The sequence below is a fragment of the Choloepus didactylus genome, chromosome 18 (genome assembly GCF_015220235.1).
Source record: "Choloepus didactylus isolate mChoDid1 chromosome 18, mChoDid1.pri, whole genome shotgun sequence".
Lineage (NCBI taxonomy): Eukaryota > Metazoa > Chordata > Mammalia > Pilosa > Megalonychidae > Choloepus > Choloepus didactylus.
Window position 1 is genome coordinate 5946670 of NC_051324.1, and position 26414 is coordinate 5973083.

Below are 26414 nucleotides of genomic sequence, written 5' to 3' on the forward strand. Positions count from 1 at the left end.
TATGGACATATATATAGTATACATATCCCTATATATACCATTCCTATATTCATACTATATACCTAAATATACCTATTGCCACCACTATGTTATCCACCATATACATCACTCATACATACACCACTCTGTGCCTTGCTTTCCTTTTCACGTAAAAAGATATCTTCTATGTCATTTCCTATTGTTACATATAGAGTTGCTGCATTTTTTTTAATAGCTACATAGATCACTGAACGAAAATAACAATTTGTTTCAACAAGTCCCCTACTGATGGTGTGACAGTCACAAACCAGGGCTTACACTTTTGGCAGAGGCAATCCTCAGAGTCTTGGAGAGACGTTGCCGCACATCTGAGTGCCTGGGTTCTGAGGGTGGGGTACAGGGTCAATCAGGTAAAAGGTCAGAGGAAATAAATGATGATTGTTTTATTCGTGTACATGCTTCAAGTCTCTAAATTGTTTCTTCTCCAATGAAAAGAAAAGGAAGAAACGGATTCAGGTGGTATACCTTCTCGTCAAGAGGAGAGAGTGACAATCTACACAGGGGCAGAAGAACGGAAGTTAATGGACTGTAACCCACAACGGTTTATGAATTATTCTGACTTCTGAAGAAGTTCTCTGAGATGAAGGGACAGCAGTGCCAGGCTCTGTAGTGATCACACTGAGCATAAGGACCTTCCTTTACCTGGGGTACTAGCTGCATTCGCCCCATTTCACATACACAGATATCGAGTCTTAGAAAGATTAAATCACCTAAAGATCCACAAAAGCTGGTGAAATTTTTTGCCTCCACTGCCAAGGACCTCGGCAGAAAGAGCCAGTCATGGTCCTAGGTGACTATTAGTGCCCAGGTAAAAAGACTGCAACAAACTTCATCCCAGCTAATGACATTCTGGGTCCAAAAGGAGTCATTAAAACAAGCTTTTTTCTGACTCTAGAGTCCTAATAGAAACTGTTAAGCAAAATAAAATGCCTGCCTGCATTGCTGGCAGAGACCTCTTTCTGAGAAAGGATTTCCAGAAGACAAAAATAATTGTCCTGCAGGGACTTTCCAAGAAAACGATCAAGGGAATGCACCCTACAGAACTGCAAGTAAGTCACACCTGCTGCTACACTAGTTTTGGTCCAGGAGAGAGAGTTCATCAGAGTGCACACGAATACATAGCATACTAATCAACGTGTACCTACTCCCCACTTTGTAAGATCCCCCTAAGGAATAAGGAACTTTAATGTCAGCTAGTCACTGCAACCCCACTTGGAAATTCCCTAAACTCCTTTAAAAGCAGCTGTGACCTGATGGTTACTGAGACTCCAGCACCCCTGGTTCGAGCTCCCTGCTGGGGCAGTTTCTCCTTCAGGGACTTGGTGTCTTTACGAAAGAAGGGGAGCGGAGGGCAGGTCCCCAGGTTTGGATGTGATCCATCTGACACATCTGGGATGGCTGTTTTCTCTACAAGTTATGTTGGACCACAGCCATGCAGTTTGTAGTACCACTCAAAGGCAAAAGGTCTCACTCTAATATCCGCCTTGCTCCCAGCACACGCACACACACAGTGCATGTCCCTCATCTTCAAAATCGCTCTCTGCTCACCTCTAATTCAGAGCCGCAGCCACTAGCTCTCCTGGGGCTCCCTCCCCAGATTTGCTCAGTGCTCAGCGCTCTCAATGGCCACAGGGAGGGGTATAAGGACAACAGCTGCTTTCCTTTATTTAATACTTACTTGTGCTAAGCATTTTGTGCTAGTCATTTACACGCATGCCTCATTCAACTCCCCAAACCACCCTACTGTGCAGGGAATCACAATGGTTATTACCGTTTTCCAAATGAAGACACCAAGGCTTACAAAGGTAATTAACTTCCCCAGGACCATGCCTAATGAGGAAGCAGAAGAGTTGGATTTAAGCCTCCGGTAGTCAGATTCCAGAGTGTAAACCAAGGGCCATCGTGCTAAATTGCTTCTGTATAGAAGGGGAAGGATTCGGACTGGCTTGTGGTGTACTAGGCAGGCTCCATGCTTAAAATCCTCATGGACCACCCAGTCATGGTTCAAATCTATTTTTAGCCCTGTCTACCACGCACCAGGCCCCGTGTTGAGCACCGAAAATATAGCAGTGATGGAGAGACATGGTCCCTGCCCCCCGTGGAGCTGACAGATCAGTGATGGGGAGTGGACAAGGAAGTCAATGAATGATCACAAGGATTTCTGATAATAATATGCACCATTAAGAAAATAAAATAGGGTGATGGGATTGGGGGTGGGGAAAGAGCAAGCAAAAGAAGTAGTTAAGGAAAGTTGCACTGAGAAGGTGTCTTGGCTTGCCACGGCTACCATGAAAAACACCATATGCCATTGGGCTTAAACCACAGGAATTCACTGGCTCACAGTTTGGAGGCTGGAGGACCAAAGTCAAGACTCCAGAAAGTCCTTTTTCTCCAAAGTCTGCAGCGTTCTGTTGGCGGCTTGCCGGCGACCCAGCACTCAATCACAAGGCCATCTGTCTCCTTCTGCCTCCACCTCACGCCGACTCCTGTATCCCAACCTCTGTTTATGAGGCCCCAGCAATACTGGATTAAGGCTCACCCTAATGCAGTTTGGGCTCATTTAGTAGGATCTCCAAAGATCCCATTTACAAACGAGTTCACCCCCACAGGACCAGGGAGTAGGACTGGAACATGACTTCTTGAGGGACACGATTTAATCTGCAAGAGAAAGTGGCCTCCGAGTTGAGAACCGAACAATAAGACGTTACCAGTCATGCAATGCTGGGGAAAACATTCCACACGGAGGGTGCAGCAAGTGCAAAGGCCCCGAGGCAGGTACGAGGCTGGTGTGTGGAGGAACAGAAGGTCAGTGAGGCTGAAAGATGGTCACCGAGGAGTTGGGGAGCAGTCGCTGAGCTCAGAGAAGCAGGCAGAGGGCAAATTAGTGGGGTCTACGGGCCAAGGTAAGCCGTTCGGATTTTATTCTGCAGTGGGAATCCCTCAGCGCGATTTAAGCAGGAGAGTGGCAGCAAATGATTTCCATTTTAAACACTCACTTGGGCAAGGTGGAGCATGGATTATGCAGCAGTTCTTGGGGTTCTTGCTTCATGGGCCCCTTTGTCTTCTCACTCTGTATTTCTCCCCTAGGTGCCTCATCAGTGGCCAAGGATTCAACAGTTACTCAAGCCAGAGACCATGAAACCCCTCTCCCCATCTCCCCACATCCATTCACTCACCAAGTCATCCAATATCTACCAAACCTGCCAATTTCTCTCCCTCTTGACTGCCCCCATCACATCTCACCTGTATTGGTCTCCAGTACTCGTCTAACTGGCCTCACTGCTACCACCACCTCCAGCTCTTTAACCCAGTCTTCATGCCACAGCCCACAACTGTGATCCTGTTTCTCCGGCTGATTAAGCCCTCAGCTTCCCACTGCTCTCAGGAATCAAGTCCCGATCTTGACCATGGCCAACAAGGCGTGAGCCAGTCCCTGCAGTCTCTCCTCTTCTCCTTGTCATTCTGGCCTCCTTTGTGTCACGCAGAAGTGCCAAACGCTTTCCCATCTCTGGGAAGTTTGCACCTGCTGTCCCGGGTGCCGGAAGTCCTCTTAGCCCTGCCAGTTGCAGCTACCTTCTGCTTACGCTCAGAGTCACCTCCTCCGCAAAGCCTTCTCGGAAGCTATTCTGCTTAGCACTAAGACGTTTTCTGAATGATTAATAAACCATTAGTGCAATGCCTACTTCCCGCTACACTACAAGTTTCCAGAGGACAAGGATCCCGCTAGGCTGTATTTCAGTGCTCGGCACACACACCTGCCCTGCACAGCAGACATAGCACTTTCTAAGCATTTGCTGGAGAAGGCAGGGAAATAATTGCACATACCAACAGTTTATTTGCTGAACATGACTTCCCAATGAGGAAGGATGTGAAAAAACAAACATCTTCATTTTATTGAGAGTCCTGGGGAAACCTATGCGTGAACCAGCAATTAGGATGGGCTAAGAAGGCAACTGGAAACATAATTCATCTCCAGTCTACTCTCCACCCACAACACATGCTTGGTCAGCCGGAAGGAATACGGTTGGACTCAGGACCAGGGAATAACTTTGCTCTGGTCACTGTAAATGTGACCAAAAAACACTTTTCTCCCCATCCCCATGTGGACAGTTTCCAGGACTGAACCTTTCAAGGTTCATGTTAAAAATAAAAGTTTGTGTTGTGAAGTGTCATTAAATGGCTAAAGAGCTAATGCACTAGTTGAAAGATTCATGACAGAAATGCAACAACTTAAGTGAGCTCAATTTTAAAATGCAGGACACCTGGACACACCGAAAATCCCTTCTAATCCCAAAATCCCAGGACTGTATTTCAGAAGCATTTATACCCAACATGCTGTCTTCAGCTGTCCCTCGACTCCCCTTCTTAACACTCCATCTCCCTTGCCCATTCTCCCCCCACCACATTTTTCTGTTCCTTTTTATTAATTTTAGTTCTCCCTACCCCTTTTTATCTCTCTTGCTTTTCACCATTCATCAGATCTCCATACAGCTCCTTATCTGATCATCACAAAGAACTGGGCACATATTTCAGTATCAGAGGCTAAATTACTTATGAATTACTAAATGTATTTCCTATTAAATCTCTTTTGGCACTACTTTAAAAAAAAAACTTGTGAAAACTGAACTCAGGCCTGGGAAATTTATTCTCTCTGACACATATTCACCTTCTCAACCTTCCCCTCCATTGCAGATAGGAAGACATAAAATAAATTCTTCTGGCAAGGAATTTTCTTCCCTTATAAAGAGGAGAAAAGCCTGAAGAGAGAGCTTTTGACCTCACTACCCTTATGCTTCCTGCCTTTGATGTTACAGGAAGGCGTGATGTCCGGAGCTGTGGCAGCCACCTCTGGACCATACGTGAAGCCCAGAGCATCACAGAGTTGCCGACCCAGAGTTGCTGAATCAATCTTGGGACCGGTTACTGCAGACTTCTTACTAAGTGAGATAATTAGTCCCTTTTTTGCTGAAGCCGCCATGAATCAGAAAGCCAGACGCCTTCTAACTGATATAATATGCAAAACTCTTAATCCAATTAAAAAGTCACAGTTCTAGGTAACTATATCTTATCCCCGAGCCCCCAGCCAGAACCATGCCTGAGGTCCCACTTCAGATGTCTGCTTGGTAAAAGATTTCACGTGCAAAGAAGCTTTGCAAACCACCCCTTTAGAGTGTTCAGGTTCCCCTTCTTGAAATTCCTGATATGTGCAGCATTACTTCCATAAATATTTTCCCAGGCCATGAAAATTTTATTTCTAGTACAACAGATCAATTGGATGTATGGAACTTACAATAAAGAGTATTATAATTTTATTATAATTTGTAAATTATGTTTTATTGATATCCTTTGTATCAATAAAATCTACATTGAACATCTACATGTTTTGTGTGTGCATATATAAATATACATTTCTTTTTTTTTGAGAGGCGGAGAAGCTGTTAAACATTCACCGGCACACAGCTAGAAATACGGCCTTAGCAGTAGGAAAGGGAGGAAGGGAAACTTTCCAAAAATATTTTGAGGCTGTATTATAGGATGTAAATCACATTAAATGTGAAGGGATGGAGGGTGAATGTGAAGAAAGGAGAAACTAAGGCTAGGAAGAGAGGACATAATGAACGACGGAGCAAGCAGAGCAGGTTTGTGCACACAACGGGAGATGGAATGAAGAGGCCTTTCAGTGCAGGTTACAGCGGAGTCGCAGGAGTGGGGCTGATGCAAGCGGGGATCACAGAGCCCACGGAAGCAGGACTCGACGGTCACTCTGGGCCAAAAAACCAAACACACACCAAGCACGTGGACTGCAAAGTCAAGGAAAGATGGGGAAAACCTCCGCAATTTCCTATCATCTGTAACAGAGCCATGGGAACATCTAAGAATATTTTTTTAAACTCTGGTGGTGTTGGCGGGGGGGGATGAGGGTTAAGAGGAAAGTAATCCTGCAAAGACTGTTTACACCAAGAAATGGCAAGTGAAATATCATACAATGCCTGTGATTATGAATGTAAGTTATATAAACAGACATTATGGTATGTTTTTTAGCAGGCCCTCTTTATTGTTTCTTTATAGCAAAACTAACAGGTCATTTGAAACCTCTGAAACCACAGCACAATTTTTTTTTTCCAGGAGGTTTTAAGATACCACTGAGGCAAACGGCATCTCCAAATGAACTGAACCAGGGGTAAAATGCCCATCAAGGATAGAGCTTCCTAGAGTTGGGATTTCAAGCACACCCCTGCTATCCTCCCAGGTGCCCCACCCGGGGGAGGAAAAGAAGGGACGTCACCTTGCCAGGCAAGGCAGGGGATGCTTCAGGCAGGGCTAAAGAGCCAGAAGGGGTGGGAAGGACTGACCACAGCAGAAACAAGTCGCTTGGGCTGCTCGGTCGATTTGCAGACATGGAAATGGTCACACCAAACAGCGCCCCAGGAGTGGGACCCCTGAGCTCAGTGGGCAGGTGTGCACCTGCCCTTGGCTTGTGGGCACTTACCGAGCGCTTGTCGGCCTCTGCCCCCTGCTGGCCCTGGAGGCATGTAGTGAGCTTCTTGTGGGTGCTGTGGGAAACCTGCTTCACCAGCTCCAGGCGCTTCTCCACCTGCAGACAGACAGTGGGGGCATCAGTGGACGGAGAGCAAGGTCAGGAGAGTGGGGACAGGGGATCTGGACCGTCCCAGGAAAAGGCTCTGACCCTGTTCCCCAGAGACGAGGAATGCCAGGGACACCATGTCTCGGGCCACAGGGGTGATAAGTGAGCGCAGACAACGGTCTTCTCCTGCTGGACATCTTTGGAAGTGACTTTACTCCCTCCTGAAAATATCCTACTTAAACCACTATTCAAAACACCGTGTAATGTGGTGAAGGATAAAAAGGTGAGTCTCTGAAGAGTCTGCATTAGGAGCAGTTGGAGCAGTTCAAACGGTATTGGAAGGGGCTTAGTTTGAAAAGGGGAAATGTCTTTGGCGTCTGCGAGCTACAGGACGGGCAAGCTTACCTGAAGAAGGTCTTCACTCAGAACTTCCGTCTTCTCTGCCCTGAGGAGAAAATCAAGAAACATATCAGGGAGAAAATGAGAAACACTGTCTCATAATCACTCCCCACTCCCTTCACATTTAGCAAGACTAGAAAGAGACGTGTTCATGAGCGGCAGGAATTTCTAACAAGAATAAATAGACAAGACTGGAATTTGCCAGGAAACTTAAATAACCAGCACCCCGGAAAACACGGCAAAAAAGACACTGAAGAGTCTCCTGCTACAGGGTAGAACTTGGATTAATGACAATAAATTTACTTCTTTTGTTCCAGTCACATGTTTTTTAAAGTATGGAATTCAGCAGGATCCCTCATACAGACTCCTTAGTCTCTCCCAAGCAAATGTGTTAAAAGTAGCAGAAATCTGAGCAGGGATCACTAAAGGGCAAACACGGAGGAGTAGCAAGGCCCGGTGACAAATGCACGTCCCACACCTCCAAGTTCTGGCAACCAAGTCCAAGGCTCACCAGAAAGTGGGAACTAGAGCCTGAGATGTCCACATTCATTTTAATTATTGGAATTATCAAAGACTGTCATGTGTGTATGAAATATTTAAGAACAAAAGATCCATTAAAAATAAATGGGAGGACTTCTGCTTCTGGGAAGATGCAGTAGAAATACTTTTCTCTGTTCTTCTTGCTAAGTACAACTAAAACCCCAGGATATTATGTAAAATAAACATAAGAAAGGTCTGAAATGTAGTGAGAAGGCAGACTGCAGACACCTCCAGACCTAAGGAATGACACGGTGAGGTTTTGTTTTGTTTTGATTTTTATCATATCCCAGATTTGGAGATGAAGAAGATGGCAAACCTGAAATGCCAATGAGCACAGGCAAAAAAGTCTGTTCTCTCTAGCCAAAGGGCCAGGAAAGGGGCAACCTAACAAAAAAGATAACTTTTAGAAAAGAACAGTTCACTCCAGCCAAACACCACAGAAAAAACTATTACCCCACCTCACTTATGTCAGTAAAGGCTGAGTAGAGACGAGGCACCCCCACCCCACCATACCCTCCAGCATCAAGGAACATTGAGTGGGGGGTCAGGATGTTTACCACTGCCGGATAGTGAGAAGGCCCCTCCCCTGCTGCAGTGATGATGGAAACCATATGGGTGGTCCAGAACTACCCCCCACCCCACCACCACACACACACCAGCTGGTAATGAAATGTCCCTCCCCTGATTGCTGGGGTGGTGTAAGGGAGGCCTAGCTGAGAATCAGAGGTCTCACTGCCACTCAGCTGTAATCGAGGGCTCCTCTCTGTACTGCCAGTGGAAGCCGAGTGGAACAATAACGAGGCAATCTTACCCTGCAGCCAGGGAGGGATCAGTGCAGGCTCCCACCCCTGCCCCGCAGTTATGAGGAGCAGCTACCCCTTGGTGGGTGGTCAACAAAGGCCTCCACATGGCAATAATGAAGCAGCACCCTCCCCCACTTCCCCTGCTGGAGTGGTGTCAGAGAAAGCTAGATACAAGACAAAGTTTAAATAACATTTATAATATAATGCCCACAATGTCTAGGTTTCAATTAAAAAAAAAAAATCACTCACCATATCAAGAGCTGGGAAAATCTCAAATTGAATGAAAAAATGCAATCAACAGATGAAACACCAAGATGACAGAAACATTAGAATTACCTGAAAAAGACTTTAAAGCTATCAACATAAAAACACTTCAATGAGCAATCATAAGCACACTTGAAACATATGAAAAATAAGGTATCAGTAAAGAAAAAGAAGATATAAAGAAGAATCAAGTGGAAGTTTTAGAGGTGAAAAGTACAATAATATAAATAAAGACTCAGTGGATCAGCTCAACAGCAAAGTGGAGCGAACAGAGCAAAGAATCGGGGGGTTGGAAGAAAAAACAACAGAAATAACCCAATCTGAACAACAAAGAGAAAAGAGACTAAACAAACAACAACAAATCAGGGTCCTTTGTGAGTCTACCAAAGATCAAACATTCCTGTCGTCAGTCCCAGAAAATAAGAAAAGTACATGGGGTTGGAAAAGTACTTGAAGAAATAATGCCTGAAACCTTCCCAAATTCAGCAAAAGACATAAACCTACATATTCAGGAAGCTGAGCAAACCCCAAAGGGGATAAACACAAAGAAATCCTCACATTGACATATCACAGCCAAATTTCTGAAAACTAAAGAAAAAGAGAACGTTGAAAGCAGAGAGAGAAAATAATACCTTACTAATACAGGAAACACAATTTGAATGGCAGCAGATTTCTCATCAGAAGCCACAGAGCCTAAAATGAAGTGGCTCATCATTTTTCAAGCACTGAGAGAAAGGAATATCAACTTAGAATCCTTCTGGAATGAAGAAGGAATCAAGACATTCTCAGGTGAAGGAAAACTACACTGAATTTGTCACCATCAGACCTGCGCAAAAGAACGGCTAAAGGAAGGTCTATAAACAGGAAAAAAAAATGAGAAGGAACCTTAGAACATCACGAAAAAAGAAAACACGGAGAGCAAAAATTGGGTAAACACAGACTTACTTTCTCTTCTTGAGTTTTATGAAGTATGTTTGACAATTGAAGCAAAACTTATAACACTGATATGGTTCTAAATGTATGTATAGGAAATATTGAATAGTTATATTATAAATGGAAGAGGGTAAAGGAACATAAAGGGAGGGAAAGTTTCTACATTTTACTCAATATGATGAAATGATGACACCAGTAGGCCATGTTAAATTATGTGTACATAATGTAAAACCTAGAGCAGCCACTAAAATGGTTATAATAAAGAGATACACTCAAAAACACTATAGATAAATCAAAATGGAATTCTGGAAACATTAATCTAATCCACAGAAAGGCTAGAAAAAGAAAACAAATGAAAAACAGAGTGCACATACAGAACACACACAAAACAATGGCAGGCTAAGTCCTAGGAAATTCATACTTACATTCAATGTAAACAATCTAGAAACACCAATTAAAAGACAGAGTTGAGCAGTGCGGATTTAAAAAAACATGCAGTCTACAAGCATCTCACTTCAAATTTAACGATATAAGTGGAATGAAAATAAAAAAAAGGGAAAAGACATCATGCAAACATTAATAAAATGAAGGAGGAGTGACTATACTAATTTCAGATAAAGACCACTTCAGAACAAAGAAAATTACCACAAAGGGGAACATAATATAATGAAATAATATAATATCACCAAGAAAACAGTAATCCTAAGTGTGAAGCATCAAACAACAAAGCTGCAAAATATGTCAAGTAAAGATAAAACTAAAGGGAACCAAATAGATAAACCCATAATTAAAATTGGAGAATTCCACATCCCTCTCTCAACAATTGACAGAACAAATAAGTTTTTAAAAAGTACACAGAACACAACAGCATCATCAGCCAACAGGATCTAATCAATATTTATAGAACACTCCATGCAGTATCAGCAGAATACGCATTCTTTTCCAGTGCCCATGGAATGTACACCAAGATAGACCACTTCCAGACCCATAAAACAAACCTCAACAAATTTGAAAGAACTGAAACCACATACAGTGTGTAATCTGCTCACAATGAAATCAAACTAGAAATTAATAACAGAAAGAAAAAAATAATAATTCTCCAAACACTTGGAAGCTCAACAACACAAACCTAATAATTCATATTTGAAAGCAAAAATTCCAAGGAAAATGAAAAATACATTGAACTAAGTAAAAATGAGAATACAACATATTAAAATGTATGGGACACAGCCAAAGTAGTGCTGAGAGGGAAATTCATAGCATTAAATGGTTCTATTAGAAAACTGGAAAAGTCTCAAGTCAGTAATCTAAGTTCTTATTGCAATGACATAGGAAAAAAAAAAAAAACATTAAGCCCAAAGCAAGTCACAGGAAGGAAATTATAAAGGTAAGAGCAGAAATCAACAAATTTAACATAACACCAAAAAAATACAGAAAATCAGTGAAACAAAAAGTCTGGTTCTTTGGAAAGATCAATAAAATTGACAAATCTTTAGCAAGACAGACAAGTAAAAAAAGGAAGACACAAATTACCAATATCAGGAATCAAACAGAAACTGTCACTATGGATCCTAGAGATATCAAAAGGATTTCTTCAAACAATGCTATACACATAAATTTGACAACTTAGAAGAAATGGCCCAATTCCTTAAAAAACACAAATACTAATATGAAATAGATAATTTGAATAACCCTATAACTATTAAGGAAATTGAATTCATAATTTAAAAACTCCCAAAAAAAGACATCTCCAGGTCCAAAAACTTTTACTGAAGAATTCTAACAAACATTTAAAGAAGAATTAACACCAATTCTACACAATCTCTTTCAGAAAACAGAAAAGAGAAAATGCCCCCCAATCATTTTATGAAGCTAAGATTAAATTGATTAAAACTAGACCATGGAGGAGGCGGGGCAAGATGGCAGACTGGTGAGCTGTATGTTTTAGTTACTCCTCCAGGAAAGTAGGTAGAAAGCAAGGAACTGCGTGGACTGGACACCACAGAGCAATCGGAGTTTGGGCATACTTCATACAACACTCATGAAAATGTGGAACTGCTGAGATCAGCGAAATCTGTAAGGTTTTCTGGCCAGGGGACCCGCACCACTCCCTGCCAGGCTCAGTCCCGTGGGAGGAGGGGCTGTCAGCTCCGGGAAGGAGAAGGGAGAAGTGCAGTGGCAGCTCTTATCGGAAACTCATTCTACTGACCCAAACTCCAACCATAGATAGACTGAGACCAGACACCAGAGAATCTGAGAGCAGCCAGCCCAGCAGAGAGGAGACAGGCATAGAAAAAAACAGCACGAAAAACTCCAAAATAAAAGCGGAGGATTTTTGGAGTTCTGGTGAACATAGAAAGGGGAAGGGCAGAGCTCAGGCCCTGAGGCTCATATGCAAATCCCGAAGAAAAGCTGATCTCTCTCCTCTGTGGACTTTTCCTTAATGGCCCTAATTGCTTTGTCTCTTAGCATTTCAATAACCCATTAGATCTGTGAGGAGGGCCGTTTTTTTTTTTTTTGGTTAATCCTTTTTTCTTTTTCTAAAACAATTACTCTAAGAAGCCCAATACAGAAAGCTTCAAAGACTTACAATTTGGGCAGGTCAAGACAAGAGCAGAACTAAGAGAGCTCTGACAAAAGGCAATAATCCAGTGGCTGAGAAAATTCACTTAACACCACAACTTCCCAAGAAAAGGGGGGTGTCCGCTCACAGCCATCATCCTGGTGGACAGGAAACACTCCTGCCCATCGCCAGCCCCATAGCCCAGAGCTGCCCCAGAAAACCCAGTGTGACGGAAGCGCTTCAAATAACAGGCACACACCACAAAACTGGGCGTGGACATTAGCCTTCCCTGCAACCTCAGCTGATTGTCCCAGAGTTGGGAAGGTGGAGCAGTGTGAATTAACAAAGCCCCATTCAGCCATCATTTCAGCAGACTGGGAGCCTCCCTACACAGCCCAGCAGCCCAGAACCGCCCTGGGGGGACGGCACTCACCTGTGACATAGCACAGTCATCCCTCAACAGAGGACCCGGGGTGCACGGCCTGGAAGAGGGGCCCACTTGCCAGTCTCAGGAGCCATACGCCAATACCAAGGACTTGTGGGTCAGTGGCAGAGACAAACTGTGGCAGGACTGAACTGAAGGATTAGACTATTGCAGCAGCTTTAAAACTCTAGGATCACCAGGGAGATTTGATTGTTAGAGCCACCCCCCCTCCCTGACTGCCCAAAAACACGCCCCATATACAGGGCGGGCAACACCAACTACACACGCAAGCTCGGTACAGCAACTGGACCCCACAAGACTCACTCCCCCACTCACCACAAAGGTAAAGCAGGGGAGAACTGGCCTGTGGAGAACAGGTGGCTCGTGGACGCCACCTGCTGATTAGTTACAGAAAGTGTACTCCACAAAGCTGTAGATCTGATAAATTAGAGATAAGGACTTCAATTGGTCTACAAATCCTAAAAGAACCCTATCAAGTTCAGCAAATGCCAAGAGGCCAAAAACAACAGAAAATTATAAAGCATATGAAAAAACCAGACGATATGGATAACCCAAGCCCAAACACCCAAATCAAAAGATCAGAAGAGACACAGCACCTAGAGCAGCTACTCAAAGAACTAAAGATGAACAATGAGACCATAGTACGGGATACAAAGGATATCAAGAAGACCCTAGAACAGCATAAGGAAGACATTGCAAGACTAAATAAACGGATGATCTTATGGAAATTAAAGAAACTGTTGACCAAATTAAAAAGATTTTCGACACTCATAGTACAAGACTAGAGGAAGTTGAACACCGAATCAGTGACCTGGAAGATGACAGAAGGGAAAATGAAAGCATAAAAGAAAGAATGGGGAAAAAAATTGAAAAAACGGAAATGGACCTCAGGGATATGATAGATAATATGAAACGTCTGAATATAAGACTCACTGGTGTTCCAGAAGGGGAAGAAAAGGGTAAAGGTCTAGGAAGAGTATTCAAAGAAATTGTTGGGGAAAACTTCCCAAATCTTCTAAACAACATAAATACACAAATCATAAATGCTCAGAGAACTCCAAATAGAATAAATCCAAATAAACCCACCCTGAGACATATTCTGATCACACTGTCAAACACGGAAGAGAAGGAGCAAGTTCTGAAAGCAGCAAGAGAAAAGCAATTCACCACATACAAAGGAAACGGCATAAGACTAAGTAGTGACTACTCAGCAGCCACCATGGAGGCAAGAAGGCAGTGGCATGATATATTTAAAATTCTGAGAGAGAAAAATTTCCAACCAAGAATTCTTTATCCAGCAAAGCTCTCCTTCAAAGTTGAGGGAGAGCTTAAATTTTTCACAGACAAACAAATGCTGAGAGAATTTGCTAACAAGAGACCTGCCCTACTGGAGATACTAAAGGGAGCCCTACAGACAGAGAAACAAAGAAAGGACAGAGAGACTTGGAGAAAGGTTCAGTACTAAAGAGGTTCGGTATGGGTACAATAAAGGATATTAATAGAGAGAGGGGAAAAATATATATGACAAACATAAACCAAAGGATAAGATGGCTGATTCAAGAAATGCCTTCACGGTTATAACGTTGAATGTAAATGGATTAAATTCCCCAATTAAAAGATATAGATTCGCAGAATGGATTAAAAAAAATGAACCATCAATATGTTGCATACAAGAGACTCATCTTAGACACAGGGACACAAAGAAATTGAAAGTGAAAGGATGGAAAAAAATATTTCATGCAAGCTACAGCCAAAAGAAAGCAGGTGTAGCAATATTAATCTCAGATAAAATAGACTTTAAATGCAGGGATGTTTTGAGAGACAAAGAAGGCCACTAGATACTAATAAAAGGGGCAATTCAACAAGAAGAAATAACAATCATAAATGTCTATGCACCCAATCAAGGTGCCACAAAATACATGAGAGAAACACTGGCAAAACTAAAGGAAGCAATTGATGTTTCCACAATAACTGTGGGAGACTTCAACACATCACTCTCTCCTATAGATAGATCAACCAGACAGAAGACCAATAAGGAAACTGAAAACCTAAACAATCTGATAAATGAATTAGATTTAACAGACATATACAGGACATTACATCCCAAATCACCAGGATACACATACTTTTCTAGTGCTCACGGAACTTTCTCCAGAATAGATCATATGCTACGACATAAAACAAGCCTCAGTAAATTTAAAAAGATTGAAATTATTAACAGCACATTCTCTGACCACAATGGAATACAATTAGAAGTCAATAACCATCAGAGACTTACAAAATTCACAAATACCTGGAGGTTAAACAACACACTCATAAACAATCAGTGGGTTAAAGAAGAAATAGCAAGAGAAATTGCTAAATATATACAGACGAATGAAAATGAGAACACAACATACCAAAACCTATGGGATGCAGCAAAAGCAGTGCTGAGGGGGAAATTTATAGCACTAAATGCATATATTAAAAAGGAAGAAAGAGCCAAAATCAAAGAACTAATGGATCAACTGAAGAAGCTAGAAAATGAACAGCAAACCAATCCTAAACCAAGTAGAAGAAAAGAAATAACAAGGATTAAAGCAGAAATAAATGACATAGAGAACAAAAAAACAAGAGAGGATAAATATCACCAAAAGTTGGTTCTTTGAGAAGATCAACAAGATTGACAAGCCCCTAGCTAGACTGACAAAATCAAAAAGAGAGAAGACCCATGTGCCGGTTTGAATGTATTGTGTCCCCTAAATGCCATTATCTTTGTGGTCTTTCTTTTTGGTGCTGGTTAGATTTGCTTGGAATGTGCCCCACCCAGCTGTGGGTGGTGACTTGGGTGGGTTACTCCCATGGAAGTGTGACCCCACCCATTCAGGGTGGGCCTTGATCAGTGGAGCCATATAAAACATGCTGACTCAAAGAGACTGAATGGAGTGCAGCTATGAGTGACGTTTTTAAGAGGAGCAAGCTTCCTAGAGAGGAACATCCCGGGAGAAAGCCATTTTGAAACCAGAACTTTGGAGCAGACGCCAGCCATGTGCCTTCCCAGCTAACAGAGGTTTTCCGGACGCCATTGGCCATCTCCAGTGAAGGTACCCGATTACTGACGCGTTACCCTGGACGTTTTGTGGCCTTAAGACTGTAACTGTGTAGTGAAATAAACCCTCATTTTATAAAAGCCTATCCATCTCTGGTGTTTTGCATTCTGCAGCATTAGCAAACTAGAACAACCCATATAAACAAAATAATGAATGAAAAAGGTGACATAACTGCAGATCCTGAAGAAATTAAAAAAATTATAAGAGGATACTATGAACAATTGTATGGCAACAAACTGGATAATGTAGAGGAAATGGACAATTTCCTGGAAACATATGAACAACCTAGACTGACCAGAGAAGAAATAGAAGACCTCAATCAACCCATCACAAGCAAAGAGATCCAATCAGTCATCAAAACTCTTCCCACAAATAAATGCCCAGGGACAGATGGCTTCACAGGGGAATTCTACCAAACTTTCCAGAAAGAACTGACACCTATCTTACTCAAACTCTTTCAAAATATTGAAGAAAATGGAATACTACCCAACTCATTTTATGAAGTTAACATCAATCTAATACCAAAACCAGGCAAAGATGCTACAAAAAAGGAAAACTACCAGCCAATCTCCCTAATGAATATAGATGCAAAAATCCTCAACAAAATACTTGCAAATCGAATCCAAAGACACATTAAAAAAATCATACACCATGACCAAGTGGGGTTCATTCCAGGCATGCAAGGATGGTTCAACATAAGAAAATCAATCAATGTATTACAACACATTAAAAACTCGAAAGGGAAAAATCAAATGATCATCTCAGTAGATGCTGAAAAAGCATTTGAAAAAATCCAACATCCGTTTTTGATAAAAACACTTCAAAAGGTAGGAATTGAAGGAAACTTCCTCAACATGATAAAGAGCATATATGAAAAACCCACAGCCAGCATAGTACTCAATGGTGAGAGACTGAAAGCCTTCCCTCTAAGATCAGGAACAAGACAAGGATGCCCGCTGTCACCACTGTTATTCAACATCGTGCTGGAAGTGCTAGCCAGGGCAATCCGGCAAGACAAAGAAATAAAAGGCATCCAAATTGGAAAAGAAGAAGTAAAACTGTCATTGTTTGCAGATGATATGATCTTATATCTGGAAAACCCTGAGAAATCGACAATACAGCTACTAGAGCTAATAAACAAATTTAGCAAAGTAGAGGGATACAAGATTAATGCACATAAGTCAGCAATGTTTCTATATGCTAGAAATGAACAAACTGAAGAGACACTCAAGAAAAAGATACCATTTTCAATAGCAACTAAAAAAATCAAGTACCTAGGAATAAACTTAACCAAACATGTAAAGACCTATACAAAGAAAACTACGTAACTCTACTAAAAGAAATAGAAGGGGACCTTAAAAGATGGAAAAATATTCCATGTTCATGGATAGGAAGGCTAAATGTCACTAAGATGTCAATTCTACCCAAACTCATCTACAGATTCAATGCAATCCCAATCAAAATTCCAACATCCTACTTTGCAGACTTGGAAAAGCTAGTTAACAAATTTATTTGGAAAGGGAAGATGCCTCGAATTGCTAAAGACACTCTAAAAAAGAAAAACGAAGTGGGAGGACTTACACTCCCTGACTTTGAAGCTTATTATAAAGCCACAGTTGCCAAAACAGCATGGTACTGCCACAAAGATAGACATATAGATCAATGGAATCGAATTGAGAATTCAGAGGTAGACCCTCAGATCTATGGCTGACTGATCTTTGATAAGGCCCCCAAAGTCACTGAACTGAGTCATAATGGTCTTTTCAACAAATGGGGCTGGGAGAGTTGGATATCCATATCCAAAAGAATGAAAGAGGACCTCTACCTCACCCCCTACACAAAAATTAACTCAAAATGGACCAAAGATCGCAATATAAAAGAAAGTACCATAAAACTCCTAGAAGATAATGTAGGAAAACATCTTCAAGACCTTGTATTAGGCGGTCACTTCCTAGACTTTACACCCAAAGCACAAGCAACAAAAGAAAAAATAGATAAATGGGAACTCCTCAAGCTTAGAAGTTTCTGCACCTCAAAGGAATTTCTCAAAAAGGTAAAGAGGCAGCCAACTCAATGGGAAAAAATTTTTGGAAACCATGTATCTGACAAAAGACTGATATCTTGCATATACAAAGAAATCCTACAACTCAATGACAATAGTACAGACAGCCCAATTATAAAATGGGCAAAAGATATGAAAAGACAGTTCTCTGAAGAGGAAATACAAATGGCCAAGGAACACATGAAAAAATGTTCAGCTTCACTAGCTATTAGAGAGATGCAAGTTAAGACCACAATGAGATACCATCTAACACCGGTTAGAATGGCTGCCATTAAACAAACAGGAAACTACAAATGCTGGAGGGGATGTGGAGAAATTGGAACTCTTATTCATTGTTGGTGGGACTGTATAATGGTTCAGCCACTCTGGAAGTCAGTCTGGCAGTTCCTTAGAAAACTAGATATAGAGTTATCATTCGATCCAGCGATTGCACTTCTCGGTATATACCCGGAAGATCGGAAAGCAGTGACACGAACAGATATCTGCACGCCAATGTTCATAGCAGCATTATTCACAATTGCCAAGAGATGGAAACAACCCAAATGTCCTTCAACAGATGAGTGGATAAATAAAACGTGGTATATACACATGATGGAATACTACGCGGCAGTAAGAAGGAACGATCTCGTGAAACATATGACAACATGGATGAACCCTGAAGACATAATGCTGAGCGAAATAAGCCAGGCACAAAAAGAGAAATATTATATGCTACCACTAATGTGAACTTTGAAAAATGTAAAACAAATGGTTTATAATGTAGAATGTAGGGGAACTAGCAAGAGAGAGCAATTAAGGAAGGGGGAACAATAATCCAAGAAGAACAGATAAGCTATTTAACGTTCTGGGGATGCCCAGGAATGACTATGGTCTGTTAATTTCTGATGGATATATTAGGAACAAGTTCACAGAAATGTTGCTATATTAGGTAACTTTCTTGGGGTAAAGTAGGAACATGCTGGAAGTTAAGCAGTTATCTTAGGTTAGTTGTCTTTTTCTTACTCCCTTGTTATGGTCTCTTTGAAATGTTCTTTTATTGTATGTTTGTTTTCTTTTTAACTTTTTTTTTCATACAGTTGATTTAAAAAAGAAGGGAAAGTTAAAAAAAAAAAAAGAAAAACAAGGAAAAAAATATATAGAGCCCCCTTGAGGAGCCTCTGGAGAATGCAGGGGTATTGGCCTACCCCACCTCGATGGTTGCTAACATGACCACAGACATAGGGGACTGGTGGTTTGATGGGTTGAGCCCTCTACCATAGGTTTTACCCTTGGGAAGATGGTTGCTGCAAAGGAGAGGCTAGGCCTCCCTATAATTGTGCCTAAGAGCCTCCTCCCGAATGCCTCTTTGTTGCTCAGATGTGGCCCTCTCTCTCTAGCTAAGCCAACTTGAAAGGTGAAATCACTGCCCTCCCCACTAAGTGGGATCAGACACCCAGGGGAGTGAATCTCCCTGGCAACGTGGAATATGACTCCCGGGTAGGAATGTAGACCTGGCATTGTGGGATGGAGAACATCTTCTTGACCAAAAGGGGGATGTGAAAGGAAATGAAATAAGCTTCAGTGGCAGAGAGATTCCAAAAGGAGCCGAGAGGTCACTCTAGTGGGCACTCTTACACACAATTTAGACAACCCTTTTTAGGTTCTAAAGAACTGGGGTAGCTGGGGGTGGATACCTGAAACTATCAAACTGCAACCCAGAACCCATGAATCTTGAAGACAGATGTATAAAAATGTAGCTTATGAGGGGTGACAATGGGATTGGGAAAGCCATAAGGACCACACTCCCCTTTGTCTAGTTTATGGATGGATGAGTAGAAAAATAGGGGAAGGAAACAAACAGACAAAGGTACCCAGTGTTCTTTTTCACTTTAATTGTTCTTTTTCATTTTAATTATTATTCTTGTTATTTTTGTGTGTGTGCTAATGAAGGTGTCAGGGATTGATTTAGGTGATGAATGTACAACTATGTAATGGTACTGTGAACAATCGAATGTATGATTTGTTTTGTAAAAAAAAAAAAAAAAACAAAAACAAACACAAACAAACAAACAAAAGGATATGTAAGTGCAAATGTTCAAAAATTAATTTCGGTGATGAACGCACAACTATATAATGGTACTGTGAACAAATGAATGTACGCTTTGTATGACTGCATGGTATGTGAATGTATCTCAATAAAAATGAATTAAAAAAAAAAAAAAAAAACTAGACCATGAACAATATGAAAAAATAAAACCATACCCCCATATTCCTCATGAATGTAAATGCTAAAATCCTTAACAAAATATTAGCAAATAAAATTCAGTGTATATATAAAGAATTATTTAACCTGACCATTGTGATTTATTCCTATGACACAAGGTTGCTTCAATATTTTAAAATCAATCATTGTAATCCACAATATTAACAGACTAAAAAAGAAAAATTACATGATCATAGATCAATTGATGTAGAAAAACATTTGACAAAATTCAAGACCCATTCAAGATTAAAAAAAAAAAAAATTCAGAAAACTAAGTTAGAAGGGAACTTCCTCAAGTTGATAAAGAACACCTCCAAAAACCTATAGCTATTGTTCAAGAATGGTGAAAGACTGAATCCTCTCTGTAAGACTGGAACATGGCAAGGATGTCTGCTCTCACCACTTGTAACTCTAACAGTACTAGAAATTTGAGTCAATGCAATAAGACAAGGATAGGAAATCAAAAAAAGCATACAAATCTGAAAAAAATAAATAAAATTGTCACTTTTTGAAGATGACATGATTATGTATGTAGAAATCCCAAGAAATCTACCAAAAAATCTCCTAAAACTAATGAGTTCAGCAAGATCACCTGACAAACATACAAACAATTGGATTTCTATATACTAGCAATGAACACATGAACAGTGAAATTAAAAATAAAATTCCATTTACAATTGCTAAAAAAAGGAAACACTCGGATGTCGATCTATCAAAACATGTACGGAACTAGTATACTGAAAATTACAAAATGTTGAATGAAATTAAAGATCTAAATAAATGGAGGAAACATACCATATAATGTCTATGGAAAGACTCAACATAGTAAAGATGTCAATTCTTCCCAAATTGATCTACAGATTGAATGTAATCTGAACAAAAATTTCAGCAGGATTTTTTGTTGATATAACAGTACAATGGAACTAGAATAGCTAAAATTATTTTGAAAAAGAAGAATACAATTAAAGGACTCTCACTAGCCAATTTTAAGATTTACTTTAAACTAGCGTATCAAAAGAGTATGGTACTGGCAAAATAACAGAAACCTAGATCTGTGGAACAGAATAAACAGTCCAGAAATAGACCTGCACAAATATGATCAAATGAATTCTGACAAAGGTACAAAAGCAATTTTGTGGAGGAAGGAGAGTCTTTTCTAAAAACTGTAATCGAACAACTGGACATTGATATGCATAAAAATGAACTTGATATTTCACATTATACACAAAAAATTAAGTTATAATGAATCACAGACTTAAATATAAAACATAAAATTATAAAATGCTTAGAAGAAAATATAGGAGAAATGTCTGTGACTTTGGTATAGGTAACAAGTTCTCAGATATGATATCAAACGCACGATACATAAAAGAAAAAATTAAAAGCTGCTGCGCTGCAAAAAACACCATTAAAAGGATGAAAAGATAACTGATAGAATGAAAGAAAATATCTGCAAATCACATATGTGATAAAAGAATTGTATCCAGAAATTACAAAGGACTCTCAATCCCAATAAGAAAACAACCCTATTTAAAAGTGGGCAAAAATCTGACAGGAACTCCACCAAGGAAGACACGGGAATGCAAAGGAGGAGAAGAAAAGATATTCAATATCATTATCCATGACGGAAATGCAAATTAATGCCAAAATGAAATACCAAAAACCAAAGGATGATTCAAGAACTGTCTTCACAGTAATAACACTGAATGTGAATGGATTAAACTCACCGATTAAAAGATAACAGATTGGCAGAATGGATTAAAAAATATGAGCCATCAATATGCTGCTTACAAAAGATTCATCTTAGACCCTGCAACACAGAGAATGAAAGCAAAAGGATGGAAAAAAATATTCCATACAAGCTACAGCCCAAAGAGAGCAGAACTAGCAATACTAATGTCAGATAAAATAGACTTTAGATGCAAGGATGTCATAAGAGACAAAGAGACACTATGTACTAATAAAAGGGACAATTCACCAAGAGGAAATAACAATCATAAATGTTTATGCACCCAATCAAGGTGCTCCAAAGTACATGAGACAAACAATGGCAAAACTGAAGAAAGCAATAGATATTTCCACAATAATTGTGGGAGACTTCAGTACACCACTCTCTCCCATAAATAGAACAACCAGACAGAGGACCAAAAATGAAATGGAGAACCTAAACAATGTGGAAAATGAATTAGACTTAACAGACATATATGGAGTATTACATCCCAAATTACCAGGACATACATTCTTCTCCAGTGCCATGGAACTTTCTCCAGGATAGAGCATATGTTGGAGCATAAAACAAGCCCCAATAAATTTAAAAAGATTGAAATTATTCAAGGCACATTCTCTGACCACAACTAGAAGTCAATAAAAGATCTAGAACATTCATAAATATCGGAGGTTAAACAACTCACTCCTAAACATTCAGTGGGTCAAAGAAGAAATTGCAAGAGAAACTGCTAAATATCTAGAGACAAATGAAAAAGAGCACCCAAAATAGCAAAATTTATAGGATGCAGTGAAGGCAGTGTTGAGGGGAAAATTTATAGCTCTAAATGCATATATTAAAAAGGAAGAAAGACCTAAAATCAAAGAACTAATGGAACAACTGAAGAAGCTAAAGAAATAACAGCAAACTAATCTTAAAGCAGAAGAAAAGAAACAACAAGGATTAAAGCAGAAATAAATGATATGGAGAACAACAACAACAAAAAAAAAAAACAATAAAGAGAATAAATAAAACCAAAGTCGGTTCTGTGAGATCAACATCATTGACAAGCCGTTAGCTAGACTGACTAAGTCAAAAAAGAGAAGACCCAAATAAAGAGGTGACATTATGGCGGATCCTGAAATTTTAAAAATCTTAAGAAAATGCTATGAACAACTGTACACCAATATACTAGACAATTTAGAGGAAACGGATAATTTCCTGGAAACACACAACCTAGACTGACCAGAGAAGAAACAGAAGACCTCAATAAACTAACCACAAGTAAAGAGATCCAATCAGTCATCAAAAAGCTATCTAAAAATAAAAGCCCAGGGCCAAACGGTTTCACAGGGGAATATTGCCAAACTTTCCAAAAAGAACTGACACCATTCCTGCTCAAACTTTCAAAAATTTGAAGAAAACGAACACTACCTAACTTATTTTATGAAGTCAATGACACTCTAACATGAAAATCAGATAAAGATGCTACAAGAAAAAAGGAAAACTACAGGCCAACCTCCCTAATGAATATAGATGCAAAAATTCTCAAAAAAAAAAAAAATACATGCAAATAGAATCCAACGACACATTAAAAAAATTATACACCATGACCAAGTGCAGTTTGTCCTAGGCATGCAAGAGTGGTTCAACACAAGAAAATCAATGTAATTAATTAATAAATCAAAAGAGAAAAATCAAATGATCATCTCAAATAGTTTTTTCTCAATAGCTGTTAGTAAGGACTACCAGAAACAGTTTGCATTCAGCTGGCAAGACCAGCAGTTTACATTCACTGTGCTACCTCAGGGGTATATCAACTCTCCAGCCCTATGTCATAATATTGTCCGCAGGGATCTTGATCGTTTCTCCCTCCCACAAGACATCACACTGGTTCATTATATTGATGATATCATGTTGATTGGACCTAGTGAGCAAGAAGTAGCAATTACTCTAAATTTGTTGGTAAGGTATTTGTGTGGCAGAAGATGGGAGATAAATCCAACAAAAATAAAGGGGCCTTCCACCTCAGTAAAATTTCTAGGTGTCCAGTGGTGTGGGGCCTGTCGAGATATTCCTTCTAAGGTGAAGGATAAGCTGTTGCATCTGGCCCCTCCTACGACCAAAAAAGAGGCACAATGCTTAGTTGGCCTCTTTGGATGTTGGAGACATATTCCTCATTTGCGTGTGCTACTCCAGCTCATTTACCAAGTGACCAGAAAAGCTTCTAGTTTTGAGTGGGGACCCAAACAAGATGAAGCTCTTGCGACAGGTCCAGGCTGCTGTGCAAGCTGCTGTGCTGCCTGAACCATATGATCCAGCTGGCCCAATGGTGCTGGAAGTGTCAGTGGTAAATAGAGATGCTGTTTGGAGCCTTTGGCAGGCTCCTATAGGAGAATCACAATGCAGGCCCTTAACAACTGTCCATTTGAGAAACAGCTGTTGGCCTACTACTGGGCCTTAGTAGAGACAGAACGCTTGACCATGGACCAACAAGTTACCATGAGACCGGAGTTACCTATCATGAGCTGGGTGTTGTCCAACCTGCCAAGCCATAAAGTTGGGCGTGCACAGCAGCACTCCATCATAAAATGGAAATGGTATATAAGAGATAAAGCTTGAGCAGGTCCTGAAGGCACAAGTAAGTTACATGAGGAAGTGGCCCAAATGCCCATGGCCCCCACTCCTTTCCACCTTACCCTCTCTTTCCCAGCCCATAGCTATGGCATCTTGGGGAGTTCCTTACAATCATTTGACTGAGGAAGAGAAACTCAGGCCTGGTTGACAGATGGTTCTGCATGATATGCAGGCACCACCCGAAAGTGGACAGCTGCAGCATTGCAGCCCCTTTCTGGGATGTCCCTGAAGGACAGTGGTGAGGGGAAATCCTCCCAGTGGGCAGAACTTGAAGCAATGCACCTGGTTGTTCACTTTGCTTGGAAGGAGAACTGGCCAGAGGTGCATTTGTATACTGATTCATGGGCTGTTGCTAATGGTTGGAAGATTGGTGACAAAGAAGTCTGGGGAAGAGGTATGTGAATAGACCTTTCTGAGTGGGCATGAAGATATTTGTGTCCCATGTGAATGCTCACCAGAGGGTGACTTCAGCAGAAGAAGGTTTTAATAACCAAGTGGATAAAATGACCCGTTTTGTGGATACCAATCAGCCTCTTTCCCCAGCAACTCCTGTCATTGCCCAATGGGCTCATGAACAAAGTGGTCATGGTGGTAGGGATGGAGGTTATGCATGGGCTCAGCAACATGGACTTCCACTCACCAAGGCTGACCTGGCCACAGCCACTGCTGAGTGCCCAATCTGCCAGCAGCAGAGACCCACACTCAGTCCCCGATATGGCACCATTCCCCGAGGTGATCAGTCTGCTACCTGGTGGCAGGTTGATTACATTGGACCACTTCCATCATGGAAGGGGCAGTGATCTGTTCTTACTGGAATAGACACATTCTCCAGATATGGGTTTGCCTTCCCTGCACGACATGCTTCTGCCAAAACTACCATCTGTGGACTTACTGAATGCCTTATCCACCGTCATGGTATTCAACACAGCATTGCTTCGGACCAAGGAAGCCACTTCACAGCAAATGAAGTGAGGGGATGGGCACATGCTCATGGAATTCCCTGGTCTTACCATGTTCCCCATCATCCAGAGGCAGCTGGGTTGATAGAACGGTGGAATGGCCTGTTGAAGACTCAACTACGGTGCCAACTAGGTGGCAATACCTTGCAGGGCTGGGACAGTGTTCTCCAGGAGGCTGTGTATGCTCTGAATCAGCGTCCACTCTATGGTGCTGTTTCTCCCATAGCCAGGATTCATGGGTCCAGGAATCAAGCGGTGGAAACAGGAGTGGCACCACTCACTATCACTCTTAGTGATCCAATAGGTAAATTTTTGCTTCCTGTCCCTGCAAGCTTCAGCTCTGCTGTCTACAAGTCTTAGTTGCAAAAGGAGGAGTGCTTCCACCAGAAAACACAACAATAATCCCATTGAACTGGAAGTTAAGGCTGCCACCTGGCCACTTTGGGCTTCTTATGCCTCTGAATCAACAGGCAAGGAAGGGGATTACTGTACTGGCTGGGGTGATTGATCCTGACTACCAAAGGAAAATAGCACTGCAACTACACAGTGGAAGTAAAGAAGAGTTTTCCTGGAATACAGGAGATCCCCTAGGGTGTATCTTAGTACTACCATGCCCTGTGATTAAAGTCAATGGAAAACCACAACAACCCAAGCCAGGCAGGACTACCAATGGCCAAGAAACTTCAGGAATGAAGGTTTGGGTCACCCCACCAGACAAAGAACCACGGCCAGCTGAAGTGCTTGCTGAGGGTAAAGGGAACATGGAATGGGTAGTGGAAGAAGGTAGTGATAAATATGAACTATGGCCACGTGACCAGTTACAGAAACGAGGACTATGATGACATGAGTATTTCCTCCTTGTTTTGTTATGAGTATGTTTGTATTTGTCTGTAAAGCAAATATCTTTGCTTTCTTCTCTGTCTTATCCCCTTCTCATACAGCATAAGCTGTACTGTTCATTTTGCTGTATTTAAGCTAAAGGAAATCAATTTTAAGAGTTAATGTCACCCAAGGACTTGCACCCTATTCTGGAGAGATTTAGTTCGTTTGCAGTTGTACACGGCACAGCAGAGTATTGTTAGGCAAAATATGTGTCTGTTATTTTTCTCTACTTAGAGATAAAGTATGGTTTTAGGTGATGTGTATAA

General features: G+C 41.0%; 1 protein-coding gene across 6 annotated transcripts in view; it reads right to left on the reverse strand.

Annotated features, from left to right (window-relative positions):
- ARHGAP44 (Rho GTPase activating protein 44) overlaps positions 1-26414 on the reverse strand; it is a 202475-nt gene that overhangs the window by 86199 nt on the left and 89862 nt on the right. For all 6 annotated transcript variants that reach the window (XM_037808251.1, XM_037808250.1, XM_037808245.1 and 3 more), the window contains exons 2-3: positions 7031-7070; positions 6530-6634 (exon numbers count right to left, since the gene is read on the reverse strand). In XM_037808251.1, the coding sequence (XP_037664179.1) occupies positions 6530-6634; positions 7031-7070 (145 nt within the window). The remainder of the gene's footprint in view (positions 1-6529; positions 6635-7030; positions 7071-26414) is intronic.